This window comes from Macaca fascicularis, chromosome 2 (genome assembly GCF_037993035.2).
Source record: "Macaca fascicularis isolate 582-1 chromosome 2, T2T-MFA8v1.1".
NCBI lineage: Eukaryota > Metazoa > Chordata > Mammalia > Primates > Cercopithecidae > Macaca > Macaca fascicularis.
In genome coordinates, this window is record NC_088376.1 from 63,311,503 (window position 1) to 63,326,331 (window position 14,829).

At 37.3% G+C, this 14,829-nt stretch overlaps 1 protein-coding gene across 12 annotated transcripts in view; it reads right to left on the bottom strand.

The window, feature by feature from the left end:
• Nucleotides 1-14,829, bottom strand: part of IFT80 (intraflagellar transport 80) — a 185,640-nt gene that overhangs the window by 85,667 nt on the left and 85,144 nt on the right. For 11 of the 12 annotated variants that reach the window (XR_012430824.1, XM_074031329.1, XM_074031331.1 and 8 more), the window contains 3 exons: nucleotides 12,643-12,752; nucleotides 3,176-3,265; nucleotides 1,703-1,840 (listed from right to left, as the gene is read on the bottom strand). Coding sequence is in view for 10 of the 12 variants with exons in the window: in XM_074031329.1 (XP_073887430.1) it covers nucleotides 1,703-1,840; nucleotides 3,176-3,265; nucleotides 12,643-12,752 (338 nt within the window). In the remaining 2 variants the exon portion in view is untranslated. The remainder of the gene's footprint in view (nucleotides 1-1,702; nucleotides 1,841-3,175; nucleotides 3,266-12,642; nucleotides 12,753-14,829) is intronic. The other variant, XM_074031335.1, reaches the window with a different exon arrangement.

Genomic DNA, 14,829 nt, shown 5'->3' on the forward strand with positions numbered 1-14,829 from the left:
AATTAGAAAAACATACAAACAAACTTAGAGTCAATGGAAGGCAAGATCAAAGGAAGTCAAACATGAGATGGACCTTTAAGAATGAGCGGAACTGGGGCCGGGTGCAGTGGCTCACGGTTGTAATCCCAGCACTTTGGGAGGCTGAGGTGGGCGGATCACGAGGTCAAGAGATCAAGACTATCCTGGCTAACACAGTGAAACCCCGTCTCTACTAAAAATACAAAAAATTAGATGGGCGTGGTGGCCGGCGCCCATAGTCCCAGCTACTCAGGAGGCTGAGGCAGGAGAATGGCGTGAACCCTGGAGGCGGAGCTTGCGGTGGGCCGAGATCTCGCCACTGCACTCCAGCCTGGGTGACAGAGCGAGACTCCATCGCCCCCCCCCAAAAAAAGAATGAGTGGAACTCGCTATGGTCTAAGACAGAAATCAAAGTATTCCATGAAATGAGAAAAAGAGTAGGGATGTTAGTAAGAGGCAGGAAAGGTTCGAGAGTCAATGTTCAACGTGATTTGAACACACTTAGAGAGTTGCAGGTGAAAAGACTGAATGGATTTTATGACACCAGGTTTCAAACATTTTCTAAAGCCAGGCAGAGGACTTCATATTTATGTGGTAGAAAACAAGTAACTAGAAATCTTAACAGATTAAAAGCTCTAAAAAGTCTGTCTTATTCTGCGTTAGAGGCAAATAAGCCACAGAACAATTATATGATTTCCCAGTTAGGAACAGTATAAAACAGCCACACTTACCACATAATGCTGCTGCTTTTGGGGTACTTCAACCAACAATTCATTCAAGTACAATGGGTAAATGCTGCTGAGGTTGGCTATTTCCCTAGGTACTAAACAGAATTTGTATGAAGGAGGGCATATTTTCTTGTGAGGAAAAATTCTTGCATGTATTCAAATATGAATCCTTGACAAAGAAAAATATGTCCTTTGGTTATTTATTTATTTATTTAGAGACAAGGTCTAATTCTTACCCAGGCTGGAGTACAGTGGCACAATTATAGCTCGCTACAGCCTCCACCTCCTGGGGTGCAGCGAGACTCCCATCTCAGTCTTCCCAGTAGCTGGGACCACAGGTATGCACCTTCATGCCTGGCTAATTTTTAAAAATTTTTTGTAGAGACAGAGTTTCACTATGTTACCCAGGCTGGTCTCAAACTCCTGGGCTCAAGCAATCCTCCCTCCTTGGACTCCAAAAGTGCTGGGATTACAGGCATGAAACACCACATCCAGTCATGTCCTCTGGTCTTAAAATGACTGCTTTTCAAATGCACTATTAATTCCTTACACAAAATATGCAATCGAGATTTCATATGAAACATATTGACAGCAAAAAACAAAAAAAAGTTTATGAGCTAGTCAGTGAAAGGTTAGAAAGAAAGGTTTAAAACTGAATTTTCCATTTTGAATGGGCATAAATTTTAATATTTTAACTACTTCATCCTTCACAATCATGCTCAAAGTAAGTATTTCCAGAAAGACAAATAGTAGAGAACGTGCCCATTCTTCAAACTTAAACAGATTTTGGTCCCATATATCTGGAATTGATTGAACCACCATATTAAGAAGACAAATCAGAAAGATTCAACCAAATGCATCCATTGAAAATGTTTTTTAAAGATTGAGAACCATGTGTGTTGTGCATTACCACATTTATGACAGCACATCTGTGATTGCTCACCACTATAACTTACCCCAGTTTTATCACACAAGCGTAAAGTATGAAATGATCCAACAGCAAATAATTCTCCATCTGGAGCCCAGGCAACTGAAGTAATAGGATGCTCATGAGGTTGTGAATTGTACAGTGGGCGGCCGTAACTATCCCATACCTACAAAAGCAATTTTTAAAAATCTTTTATAATATCAGGGAGAAGTTTACCAAAACTAAAAGAAAAATAAATAAATAAAAATGTTTTATAACAGACACCACATAAAAACAAGTTTGTCTTCCAGCAAGGTAGTAAATAAAAATTTAGAAATCAGCACCTTATATATTAGCAATTAAATGTCTTTACTATCACACGAGGGGAAAACAAAGCTGTATTCCTTTAAGCCTAAATATTTCAAAAAGAAACTATTTTATAACACTGTCATAATTTTCAGATTTTACTAAATCTCTGAACATAAAATCTACCCACTTTAAGTCTTTTAAATATAATAGTACTTTTTGAAATGTTTACTTCTTAGCTTTGTTTTGTTTTTTGAATTTTAGAGACAGGGTCTCACTCTGTGGCCTAGGCTGGAGTACAGTAGCATGATCATAGCTCACTGCAGTCTTGATCTCCTGGGCTCAAGAGATCCTTCTGCTTTAGTCTCCCAAGTAGCAAGGATTACAGGTACATGCTGCCACACTTGGCTAATTTTTTAATTTTTGTAGAGACAGGGTCTTGTTATATTGCCTAGGCTGTTCTCCAGCTCCTGGTCTCAAGTAACCCTACTGCCTTGGCCTCTCAAAGCACTGGGATTATAGGTATGAGCTACCATACCTAGCTTGCTTACCATTTTGCCGAAATTTTTTTCTCCCTGTAAGGGCTCTACCTACTTTCTCTAAAAGTATTTATTTCAATTTAATTGTGTCTAACTCTAGTTATTAATACATTAAACCTTATTCCTCTCTACAAATTATTTTGACCTGAAATTGATCAATATTTAGTAAACCAGCAGGGTTGATTTTTAAAAACATACTGAATTGACTTAAATTGAGTCACGGTAAAATTACAGGCTATACTGATATTGTTAGTTATTAAATATCAAACTCTATAGATCAATGAGATCCTCTTTCTTTTTTTGAGAGAGAAAGGGTCTCACTTTGTTGCCCAGGCTGGAATGCAGTGGCACAATTATGGCTCACTGCAGCCTCGACCACCTGCACTCAAGTGATCCACTCAACTCAGCCTCCCAAGTAGCTGGGACCACAGATGTGCTCCACCACAACTGGCTAATTTATTTTTGTAGAGGTAGGGTCTCACTGTGTTGTCCAGGCTAATGAGATAGTCTTTTTAAAGTCCATGCTTTAAAATACCACTTAACATTATAAAATAATTTGCTAAATTACTGGAGTATAAAGACATGGCTAAAGTAAAAAACTAAAAGAATATTCTTACATGCTAAGTACTTATAAATTTGATTCTTTCAGCCAAGTGATAAATCTAAACATTACATACCTTATATTTACAGTCTTCACCAGCAGATAAAATAAGATCATTGACTGAGTTCCAATCTACTTTTAAAATAATGCCATCATGAGCTTTCCACTGTGAGAAAAAAATAAGATATTAATTATAACTTTAAAAGCACTTAAGCTTTTTTCTATAAGAAAATATATTTTGCCTCTTTCTAATGACTCCCTTGTCATCTTCTCAAGGATTCCTATCTTCCTTTTATAGCCATTGTACAATACCTCATTTGCTTCTTTCATTTGTAATTTACACTAACGCAAGCACCTAGCACCTAAGACATCCACTATACAGCTTCAAACCTTATGAATTTCCTCAGTTGCCTGGACTCCAGATGGAAAATCACTTGCTGCTAAACTATTTCAAGATTGACATTTGTATGATAACACTGAATGAATATGTTATGTATTCCAAAAATGTCAACTGAATCCAAATCTTGCTTTCTCCTTCATACAGCAGATGCCATTACTCATATTGCCTTCATGCTTGTTTATTTATTTATTTATTTATTTATTGAGCAGGGTCTCACTGTCACGCAGGTTGGAGTTCAATGATGTGATCAGGGCTAACTGCAGTCTCCACCTCCCACACTCAAGCAACCCTCTTGCCTCAGCCTCCCGAGTAGCTGGGACTACAGGCACGTGTCACCACACCCAGCTAATTTTTTTTTTTTCATTTTTGGTAGAGAACTCTTGCTTTGTTGCCTAGGCTAGTCTCAAACTCCTGGGCTCAAGTAATCCTCCTGCCTTGGCCTCCCAAAGTGCTGGGATTACAGGTGTGAGCCACCATGTTTGGCCCCCCTAACCATTTTTTTAAAAAAACTTCTGCACAAACATCTTTAATACCCTCTTCATTTCATTCTGTTCATCATATTCTTCTAAGTTTCGTTCACTTTATCTTCATGTGTCTGGTTTATAACTGGAGTACTCTGAGAAACTTTTGCTGTATTTACCATGTAACAAAAAGATGTTTTCCATAGATAAGTATATATTCTATGTATATAATCATTCTTTGGTATCTGTAGGGGATTGGTTCCATTACCTCCCACTGATATGAAAATCATAAGTTCCTAATATAAAATGGCACAATATTTGCATACAACCTACGCATATCCTCCCACATAATCGTCTCTAGATTACTTACTATAGAAATAAAATGGCAATACTATGTAAATAGTTGTATTGTTGGGAATAATGACAAGAGCAAAGTCTATACACGTTCAGCACAGATGCTATCTTTTTTAATATATTTGATTCATGGTTAGTTTAATCTATCAGTGCGGAACCCATGGTTACACTGAATGTACATACTATGCATAGACATGGGTGTTTATAAGTCATGCAGAAACTAGCAATCCAAACAGTAAACATGGTTGTCTTGCTCTTAAATGTAATCCATGGGCCCATTTAGCTATTATCTAACGTGTTATTAAATGCTACCATAGGCAGAATAATGAAACTAAAAAGAATTAACCTTCTTTTAAGACTATAAGTATATTTTAATGTCTGAGTCAACTGACTTCACATCAAAGGGTGGCAGATTTTAAGGGCTTTACCCTCAGGCCCTGCCCAATCTATTGTTCTTATTGTATACAGTACAAAGTATTAAATGTGGGCCAAATAAACTCTAAGAATAAGCAACAATTCGTAACTTGCAATATTCAAAATATACAAAAATATACATTTTCAAAAACAAATGTTTTGATAACACATGTTAAACAGCAATAGTTTTCACAATTAACTGCCAAATTAATCCAATGTCCTGAAATACACTACAAGGACAAATGTAACAATATATACAGCTACACATATACATACAGATTCTTTTTTGTTTTTCTTTTTTTGAAACAGAGTCTTACTCTGTCATCCAGGCTGGAGTGCAATGACTCGATCTCGGCTCACTGCAACCTCCGCCTCCCAGGTTCAAGCTATTCTCATGTCTCAGCCTCCCAAGTAGCTGGGACTACAGGTGCCCACCACCACGCCCACCTAATTTTTATAGTTTTAGTAGAGATGGGGTTTTGCCATGTTGGTCAGGTTGGTCTTGAACTCCTGACCTCAGGTGATCCACCTGCCTTGGCCTCCCAAAGTGCTGAGATTACAGGTATGAGCCACTGTGCCCAGCCACGGATTCTTAAGAGTTTCACTTTAAAGGAACAAAATAAATATTGCATATTCAAGATTTATGAATAAAATATGATTTAAATTTTCCTCACACTGTAATTTAGGGTATCAACATATATTACAAATATTTGCATATTGTTATACATACAATAATTTTTATTTATTTCTTAATTTATTAGGCATTTTGTAAAGTTCCTTTGAACAACAAGCTCCTTGAAGGCAGAAACTATGTTCTGTTTCATTTTGACTATCTCATACCTACCACAGTGCCTGGTATATAATAGGTATGCACTACATTTTTATTCAATGAATAAATAAAAATTTCCTCACTATTAAACCAAGTTCTAGGTGTCAAGAAGGCTTTAAAGGAAATGAGGTATATACTTCTGAACTGCATTCCACAAGCAAGAATTAATTAAGCACACTTTTTTGTGTACAATCCTAATTTGAATATGTTTTTATGCTCAAGAAGAATTGCAACTGCTTTAGTCTCCCAAAAGGAATAGATAATTTGCATGAAGTTACTAATTATACTTTAAGTCCTGTTCCTCTCTAGCTAATTTTGGCAATGGATACTTTGCTTCTCTCTGCTACCTCCTGGCCCAAAGGTTCTATTGAACCACTAAACCATATTTTACTTGACCAACGGTGATATAACCAGCTTCCTGAGTTTCATTTATACAAGCTAATGACAGGTATCTAAACAAATTCACAGGGATACCCTTCCAAGATGGCTGAATAGGAACAGCTCTGGTCTGCATCTCCCAGTATGATCAACACAGAAGATGGGTGATTTCTGCATTTCCAACTGAGCTCTGAAGACAGCAGTGGTTTTCCCAGCACAGCGTTTGAGTTTTGAGAATGGACAGACTGCCTCCTCAAGTGGGTCCCTGACCCCCATGTAGCCTAACTGGGAGACACCTTCCAGTAGGGGCCAACTGACACCTCACACAGGTAGATACCCTTCTGGGACGAAGCTTCCAGAGGAAGGATCAGGCAGCAATATTTGCTGTTCTGCAATATTTCCTATTCTGCAGCCTCTGCTGGTGATACTCAGGCAAACAGGGCCTGAAGTGGACCTTCAGCAAACTCCAACAGACCTGCAGCTGAGGGTCCTAACTGTTAGAAGGAAAACTAACAAACAGAATGGAACAGCATCAACATCAACAAAAAGGACGTCCACACCAAAACCCCATCTGTAGGTCACCAACATCAAAGACCAAAGAGAAACCAGAGCAGAAAAGCTGAAACTTCTAAAAACCAGAGCACCCCTTCTCCTCCAAAGATTCACAGCTCCTCGCCAGCAATGGAACAAAGCTGGACAGAGAACGACTTTGACGAGTTGACAGAAGTAGGCTTCAGAAGGTCAGTAATAACAAACTTCTCCGAATTAAAGGAGCATGTTCTAACCCATCCCAAGGAAGCTAAAAACCTTGAAAAAAGATTAGATGAATGGCTAACTAGAATAAACAGCGTAGAGAACACGTTAAATGACCTGACGGAGCTGAAAACCATGGCACGAGAACTACGTGACACATGCACAAGCTTCAGTAGCAGATTTGATCAAGTGGAACAAAGGGTATCAGTGATTGAAGATCAAATTAATGAAATAAAGTGAGAAGAGAAGTTAAGAGAAAAAAGAATAAAAAGAAACGAACAAAGCCTCCAAGAAATATGGGACTATGTGAAAAGACCAAATCTCCGTTTGATTGGTGTACCTGAAAGTGATGGGGAGAATGGAACCAAGTTGGAAAACACTCTTCAGGGTATTATCCAAGAGAACTTCCCCAACCTAGCGAGGCAGGCCAACATTCAAATTCAGGAAATACAGAGAACACCACAAAGATATTCCTCAAGAAGAGCAACCCCAAGACACATAATTGTGAGATTCACCATGGTAGAAATGAAGGAAAAAAAGTTAAGGGCAGCCAGAAAGAAAGGTCGGGTTACCTACAAAGGGAATTCCATCAGACCAACAGTGGATCTCTCAGCAGAAACTCTACAAGCCAGCAGAGAGTGGGGGCCACTATTCAACATTCTTAAAGAAAAGAATTTTCAACCCAGAATTTCATATCCAACCAAACTAAGCTTCATAAGTGAAGGAGAAATAAAATCCTTTACAGACAAGCAAATGCTGAGAGATTTTGTCACCACCAGGCCTCTCTTACAAGAGCTCCTGAAGGAAGCGCTAAACATGGAAAGGAACAACCAGTACCAGTCACTGCAAAAACATGCCAAATTCTAAAGACCATCGAGGCTAGGAAGAAACTGCATCAATTAATGGGCAAAATCACCAGCTAACATCATGTCAGGATCAAATTCACACATAACAATATTAACCTTAAATGTAAATGGGCTAAATGCCCCAGTTAAAAGACATAGACTGGCAAATTGGATGAAGAGTCAAGATCCATCAGTGTGCTGTATTCAGGAGACCCATCTCACGTGCAGAGACACACATAGGATCAAAATAAAGGGATGGAGGAAGATCTACCATGCAAATGGAAAGCAAAAAAAAAGTAGGGGTTGCAACCCTAGGCTCTGATAAAACAGACTTTAAACCAACAAAGATCAAAAGAGACAAAGAAGGCCATTACATAATGGTAAAGGGATCAATTCAACAAGAAGAGCTAACTATCCTAAATATATATGCACCCAATACAGGAGCACCTAGATTCATAAAGCAAGTCCTTAGAGACCTGCAGAGAAACTTGGACTCCCACACAATAATAATGGGAGACTTTAACACCCCACTGTCAATATTAGACAAATCAATGAGACAGTAGGTTAACAAGGATATCCAGGACTTGAACTCAGCTCTGCACCAAGCAGACCTAATAGACATCTACAGAACTCTCCACCCCAAATCAACAGAATATACATTCTTCTCAGCACCACATCACACTTATTTCAAAATTGACCACATAGCAGGAAGTAAAGCACTCCTCAGCAAATGTAAAAGAACAGAAATCACAACAAACTGTCAGACCACAGTGCAATCAAATTAGAACTCAGGATTAAGAAACTCACTCAAAACCACACAACTACATGGACACTGAAAAACCTGCCCCTGAATGACTATGGCCTGCATAACAAAATGAAGGCAGAAATAAAGATGTTCTTTGAAACCAATGAGAACAAAGATACAACATACCAGAATCTCTGGAACACATTTAAAGCAGTGTGTAGAGGGAAATTTATGGCACTAAATGCCCACAAGAGAAAGCTGGAAAGATCTAAAATTGACACCCTAACATCACAATTAAAAGAACTAGAGAAGCAAGAGCAAACACATTCAAAAGCTAGCAAAAGGCAAGAAATGACTAAGATCAGAGCAGAACTGAAGGAGATAGAGACACAAAAAACCCTCCAAAAAATCAATGAATCCAGGAGCTGGTTTTTTGAAAAGATCAACAAAATTCATAGACCATTAGCAAGACTAACAAAGAAGAAAAGAGAGAAGAATCAAATAGACACAATAAAAAATGATAAAGGGGATATCGCCACTGATTTCACAGAAATACAAACTACCATCAGAGAATACAATAAACACCTCTACGCGAATAAACTAGAAAATCTAGAAGAAATGGATACACTCCTGGACACATACGCCCTCCAAAGACTAAACCAGGAAGAAGCTGAATATCTGAATAGACCAATAACAGGCTCTGAAATTGAGGCAATAATCAATAACCTACCAACCAAAAAAAGTCCAGGACCAGATGGATTCACAGCTGAATTCTACCAGAGGTACAAGGAGGAGCTGGTACGATTCCTTCTGAAACTATTCCAATCAATAGAAAAAGAGGGAACCCTCTCTAACTCATTTTATGAGGCCAGCATCATCCTGATACCAAAGTCTGGCAGAGACACAACAAAAAAAGATAATTTTAGACCAATATCCCTGATGAACATAGATGCAAAAATCTTCAATAAAATACTGGCAAACTGAATCCAGCAGCACATCAAAAAGCTTATCCACTGTGATCAAGTTGGCTTCATCCCTGGGATGCAAAGCTAGTTCAACATACTCAAATAAAGAAATGTAATCCATCACATAAACAGAACTAACAACAAAAACCACATGATTATCTCAATAGATGCAGAAAAGGCCTTTGACAAAATTCAACAGCCCTTAATAAACTAGGAACATATCTAGTTCCTAGTTTGGAACATATCTCAAAATAATAAGAGCTATTTATGACAAACCCACAGCCAATATCATACTGAATAGGCAAAAACCGGAAGCATTCCCTTTGAAAACTGGCACAAGACAGGGATGCCCTCTCTCACCATTCCTATTCAACATAGTTGTGGAAGTTCTGGCCAGGGCAATCAGGCAAGAGAAAGAAATAAAGGGTATTCAATTATGAAAAGAAGAAGTCAAATTGTCCCTGTTTGCAGATGACATGATTGTATATTTAGAAAACCCCATCATCTCAGCCCAAAATCTCCTTAAGCTGATAACCAACTTCAGCAAAGTCTCAGGAAACAAAATCAATGTGCAAAAATCACAAGCATTCCTATACACCAATGACAAACAGACAGCCAAATCATGAGTGAACTCCCATTCACAACTGCTACACAGATAATAAAATGCCTAGGAATCCAAGTTACAAGGGATGTGAGGGACCTCTTCAAGGAGAACTACAAATCACTGCTCAACAAAATAAAGGAGGACACAAACAAATGGAATAATATTCCATGCTCATGGATAGGAATAATAATATCATAAAAATGGCCATACTATCCAAGGTAATTTATAGATTCAATGCCATCCCCATCAAGCTACCAATGACTTTCTTCACAGAAAAAACTACTTCATTGGAAAAAAATACTTTAAAGTTCATATGAAACCAAAAAAGAGTCAGGACTGCCAAGACAATGCTAAACAAAAAGAACAAAGCTGGAGGTATCACACTACCTGACTTCAAACTATACTACAAGGCTACAGTAACCAAAACAGTCTGGTACTGGACCAAAACAGAGATATAGACCAATGGAACAGAACAGAGGCCTCAGAAATAACACCACACATTTACAACCATCTGATCTTTGACAAACCTGACAAAAACAAGCAATGGGGAAAGGATTCCCTATTTAATAAATGGTGCTGGGAAAACTGGCTAGCCATACGTAGAAAGCTGAAACTGGATCCCTTCCTTACACCTTTTACAAAACTTAATTCAAGATGGATTAAAGACTTAAATGTTAGACCTAAAACCATAAAAATCCTAGAAGAAAATCTAGGCAATACCATTCAGGACATAGGCATGGGCAAGGACTTCATGACTAATACACCGAAAGCAATGGCAACAAAAGCCAAAATTGACAAATGGGATCTAATTAAACTAAAGAGCTTCTGCAGAGCAAAAAGAAACTACCATCAGAGTGAACAGGCAACCTACAGAATCAATCTACGCATCTGACAAAGGGCTAACATCCAGAATCTACAAAGAACTTAAACAAATTTATAAGAAAAGAACAAACTACCCCATCAAAAAGTGGGCAAAGTATATGAACAGACACTTCTCAAAAGAAGATATTTATGCAGCCAACAGACACATGAAAAAGTGCTCATCATCACTGGTCATCAGAGAAATGCAAATCAAAACCAAATGAGATACCATCTCACACACAGTTAGAATGGTGATCATTAAAAAGTCAGGAAACAACAGATGCTAGAGAGGATATGGAGAAATAGAAATGCTTTTACACTGTTGGTGGGACTGCAAACTAGTTCAACCATTGTGGAAGACAGTGTGGCGATTCTTCAAGGATCTAGAACTAGAAAGACCATTTGACCCAGTGATCCCATTACTGGATATACACCCAAAGGATTATAAATCATGCTACTATAAAGACACATGCACATGTATGTTTACTGCAGTGCTATTCACAATAGCAAAGACTTGGAACCAATCCAAATGTCCATCAATGATGGACTGGATTAAGAAAATGTGGTACATATACACCATGGATTATTATGCAGCCATAAAAAAGGATGAGTACATGTCATTTGCAGGGACATGGATGAAGCTGGAAACCATCATTCTCAGCAAACTATCACAAGGACAGAAAACCAAACACCGCATGTTCTCACTCATAGGTGGGATTTGAACAATGAGAACACGTGGACACAGGACGAGGAACATCACACACCAGGGCCTGTAGTAAGGTGGGGGGATGTGGAAGGGATAGCATTAGGAGAAATACCTAATGTAATGGATGCAGCAAACCAACATGGCACATGTATACCTATGTAACAAACCTGCACATTGTGCACATGTACCCTAGAACTTAAAGTATAATTAAAAAAAAAAAAGAAAAAAAAAACCAAATTCACATAACTATAAACTAAAGGTATAAACTAAAATATTCAACTTGCCTGTTTTTGCTGTATAAATTTCATAGCAGATTTTCAGCGTAGGTAATTGGCATGGAAGGACTTTGACTAAGAGCCATCAGATCTAGTCCTCTTTCCCAGCTTCTTCCCTTTGCCCAAATTTTTTACCTTAGGTGCCTAAGGACAGGGGCTTGTATGTTCTATTCTTGCATGTCCCTATAGTTTCTAGCAGAGTATTCTGCACACTGTAAAAATGTAAATGCATGTTGGCTGTGTAAAATACATATAGCATAATCTATACAGATGTTATTAATATGGAACCTCGAAGTCATCTCTATGTCCTTATTCCCTAAAATCTACATCTACTCAACTGTTAAAACACATCTATGCCGCTGTAGCCTGTCAATGTCTGCCAACAAATCTCTTACTCAAGACCTAGTCATTCTACAATGTTTTCCTGGTCTCCTTGGTTGACTAAAAGGTAGAGATGGCATAGCAACTTATAATAGCATAATAATACAGATAATAACAGGTACTCTATATTGAGTGCTTACTGTATGCCTGGAATTGTCCTTTGTGCTTTGTAATTTAACTCATTTAATCCCCACAGCAATCCTGTTCAGCTGATATTAGTGTCACTGACTAAGAGATAAGAAGGCTGACATTCAACAATATTTTATAACTTGCCTAAGGTCGTGTATAGGTAAGTAAGTGAATATTTGAACTCAAGTGGCTAACTCCAAAGCCTGTGTTCTTATTAGCAAACTATGCTGTATCATTATCAAAATGAGTTGGAATAAGGGGAAAACAAACCTTGTTGGAAATATAAAGATATTCCTTGTTCTGTAATAAAGGCTGATTAAACCATGTACTTAAAGACCAGACTGTAAAAAGACCACCCAGAAGAAAGAGACTCCTAAGCAAGTGCCCTCTAGTTTAGCAGTCAGGCAGACCCTGATAACAATTTACATATGACTGAAAAGTACCTGTAAAACTTTAGCATTTGGTTGAAGAGGTTTAATGATTAGTTGCTTGCCTGCTGTATAAAGAACTTTTTCTGAATCAGGGCCCCACGCTACTGAATACACTGGTGTTCCTGAAAGATGAAAAAAAAAAAAAGGCTGATAAACTTTAATTATTATGCCTTATAAAAAGAGAGATTGTTAAGAGAATGAAAAAAGTCATATGAGGTGTCATTTCATTTCTTCTCTTTTCAATGGACCTTTCAAAATAGAGTATAGTCTGATGTTGAAATGCTGACTGAGTTAATATTGACATTTGAAAATCTACTGTGAGCAACTGACATACTATACTTTTAACTAATTAGGATCTTGCTGAGAAAATACAGAGTTTTAGAAATTCCATATACAGTGCTATTGAAATACATAAGATAAAACAAATATACTTCATTTTAATATAAAGGAATAGCAGAAAAGTCATGATTTATCATTTCCCATCATCGACAGTCATCAGTATGTATTTATTTATTGGCAGCAAATGTTTTTACATTTATTTGCAACTAGTTCAACAAATGATGTTGGTTTAAAGCAGCAGTCTTGGGGCTTGGCTGCACATTGTAATCACCTAGAGCTTTTTAAAAATTTTTATTTTTAATTTTTGTGGGTACACAGTAGATATATTTATGGGGTACATGAGATATTTTGATACAGGTATGCAATATAAAATAATTACATCATGGAAAATGGGGTATCCATCCCCTCAAGCATTTTTCCTTTGTGTTATGAACAATCCAATTATACTCTCACCCTGTTGTATTATCAAATACTAGGACTTATTCATTCATTCATTCTATTTTTGGTACCCATTAACCACCCCACCCCCCTCACAACCCCCATTACCTTTCCCAGCATCTTGTTACCATCCTTCTTCTCTCTAACTCCATGGGTTCCATTGTTTTGATTTTTAGATCCCAGAAATAAGTGAGAACACTCAATGTTTGTCTCTCTGTGCCTGGCTCATTTCACTCAACATAATGAATGAACTACCGTTCCATCCATGTTGTTGCAAATGATTGCATTTCATTCCTTTTTATGGCTGAATAGTACTCCACCGTATATAAGTACCACATTTGCTTTATCTATTCATCTGTTGATGGACACTTAGGTTGCCTCCAAATCTTGGTATTGTGAACAGAGTTGCAACAAACACAAAAGTGTAGCTATCTCTTTAATATACTGATTTCCTTTCTTTTGGGTATGACTCAGCAATGGAGTTAGAGCCATCAGTATTAAACTGACTCAACGCATAAAGTAACTTAAATTTTACATACTAAAATACAAATGGTATACTCACCTTATAAATTAATTATCATACCTGATGCTACAACAGGCAACAGAACTTCCCCTCACATGCTACTTAAGCAGCAGACTAATGGACAGAAATAACTTCATCCCAAAATAATCTAATAACCTCCAACTCATGAATTCACAAATGGCAAATTTTTTTATATCAGATTAGGAAAAGTTTTGTTATCAGCTTTGGCTTTAGCCTGAAACCTTGGCTAAAAGAAGCTCCAATATGTTATAACTTGCATAAAGTTTACTTCCAGAAGAAAAGCACAAGTTTGATTTACCTACCACTCTATAAACTACATTACACTTGATAGTGTTTTCAATTGCCAATAGGAATTTAGAGATGGGATTTTTAAAATAAATTACACTTAAGTATAGTATTTTTTAGCTTAATTATTTTCTAGATTACCTAATGTCTTCTGGAAGACTATACTTTATGTAAGCCTAATTTAAAAAAATGACTATCATATTTATTGAAAGCATTGGTTATATGGCAGTAAATAATCTGTATTCCACTTCTCTGGCCCAGCTGTCTATTCATTAGGCAGGTGAATCAAGGTTATGTAGTTAATCTATGAAATAGTAACCCAAATATACTTACAAAACCAGCTTTTAAAAATTGTCTAGGACTCCTAAATCAGACTATTGTAGTAACTGACTTTCTGTGAATAAATGAACCAATGAATAAATGAATGAATCTTTAAGGAATTTACATTCTTAGTGGAATGAAATCTGAATTTCAGGGTTTGTGGGCAATCAATAAAATTTAATTGTTTATTTAAATGAAAAGCCCAACTGATGATACAATCAACAGGGAATAAATTTCAGTAAGAGAAATGCTTTTGTTTAAGAGGTACTCTA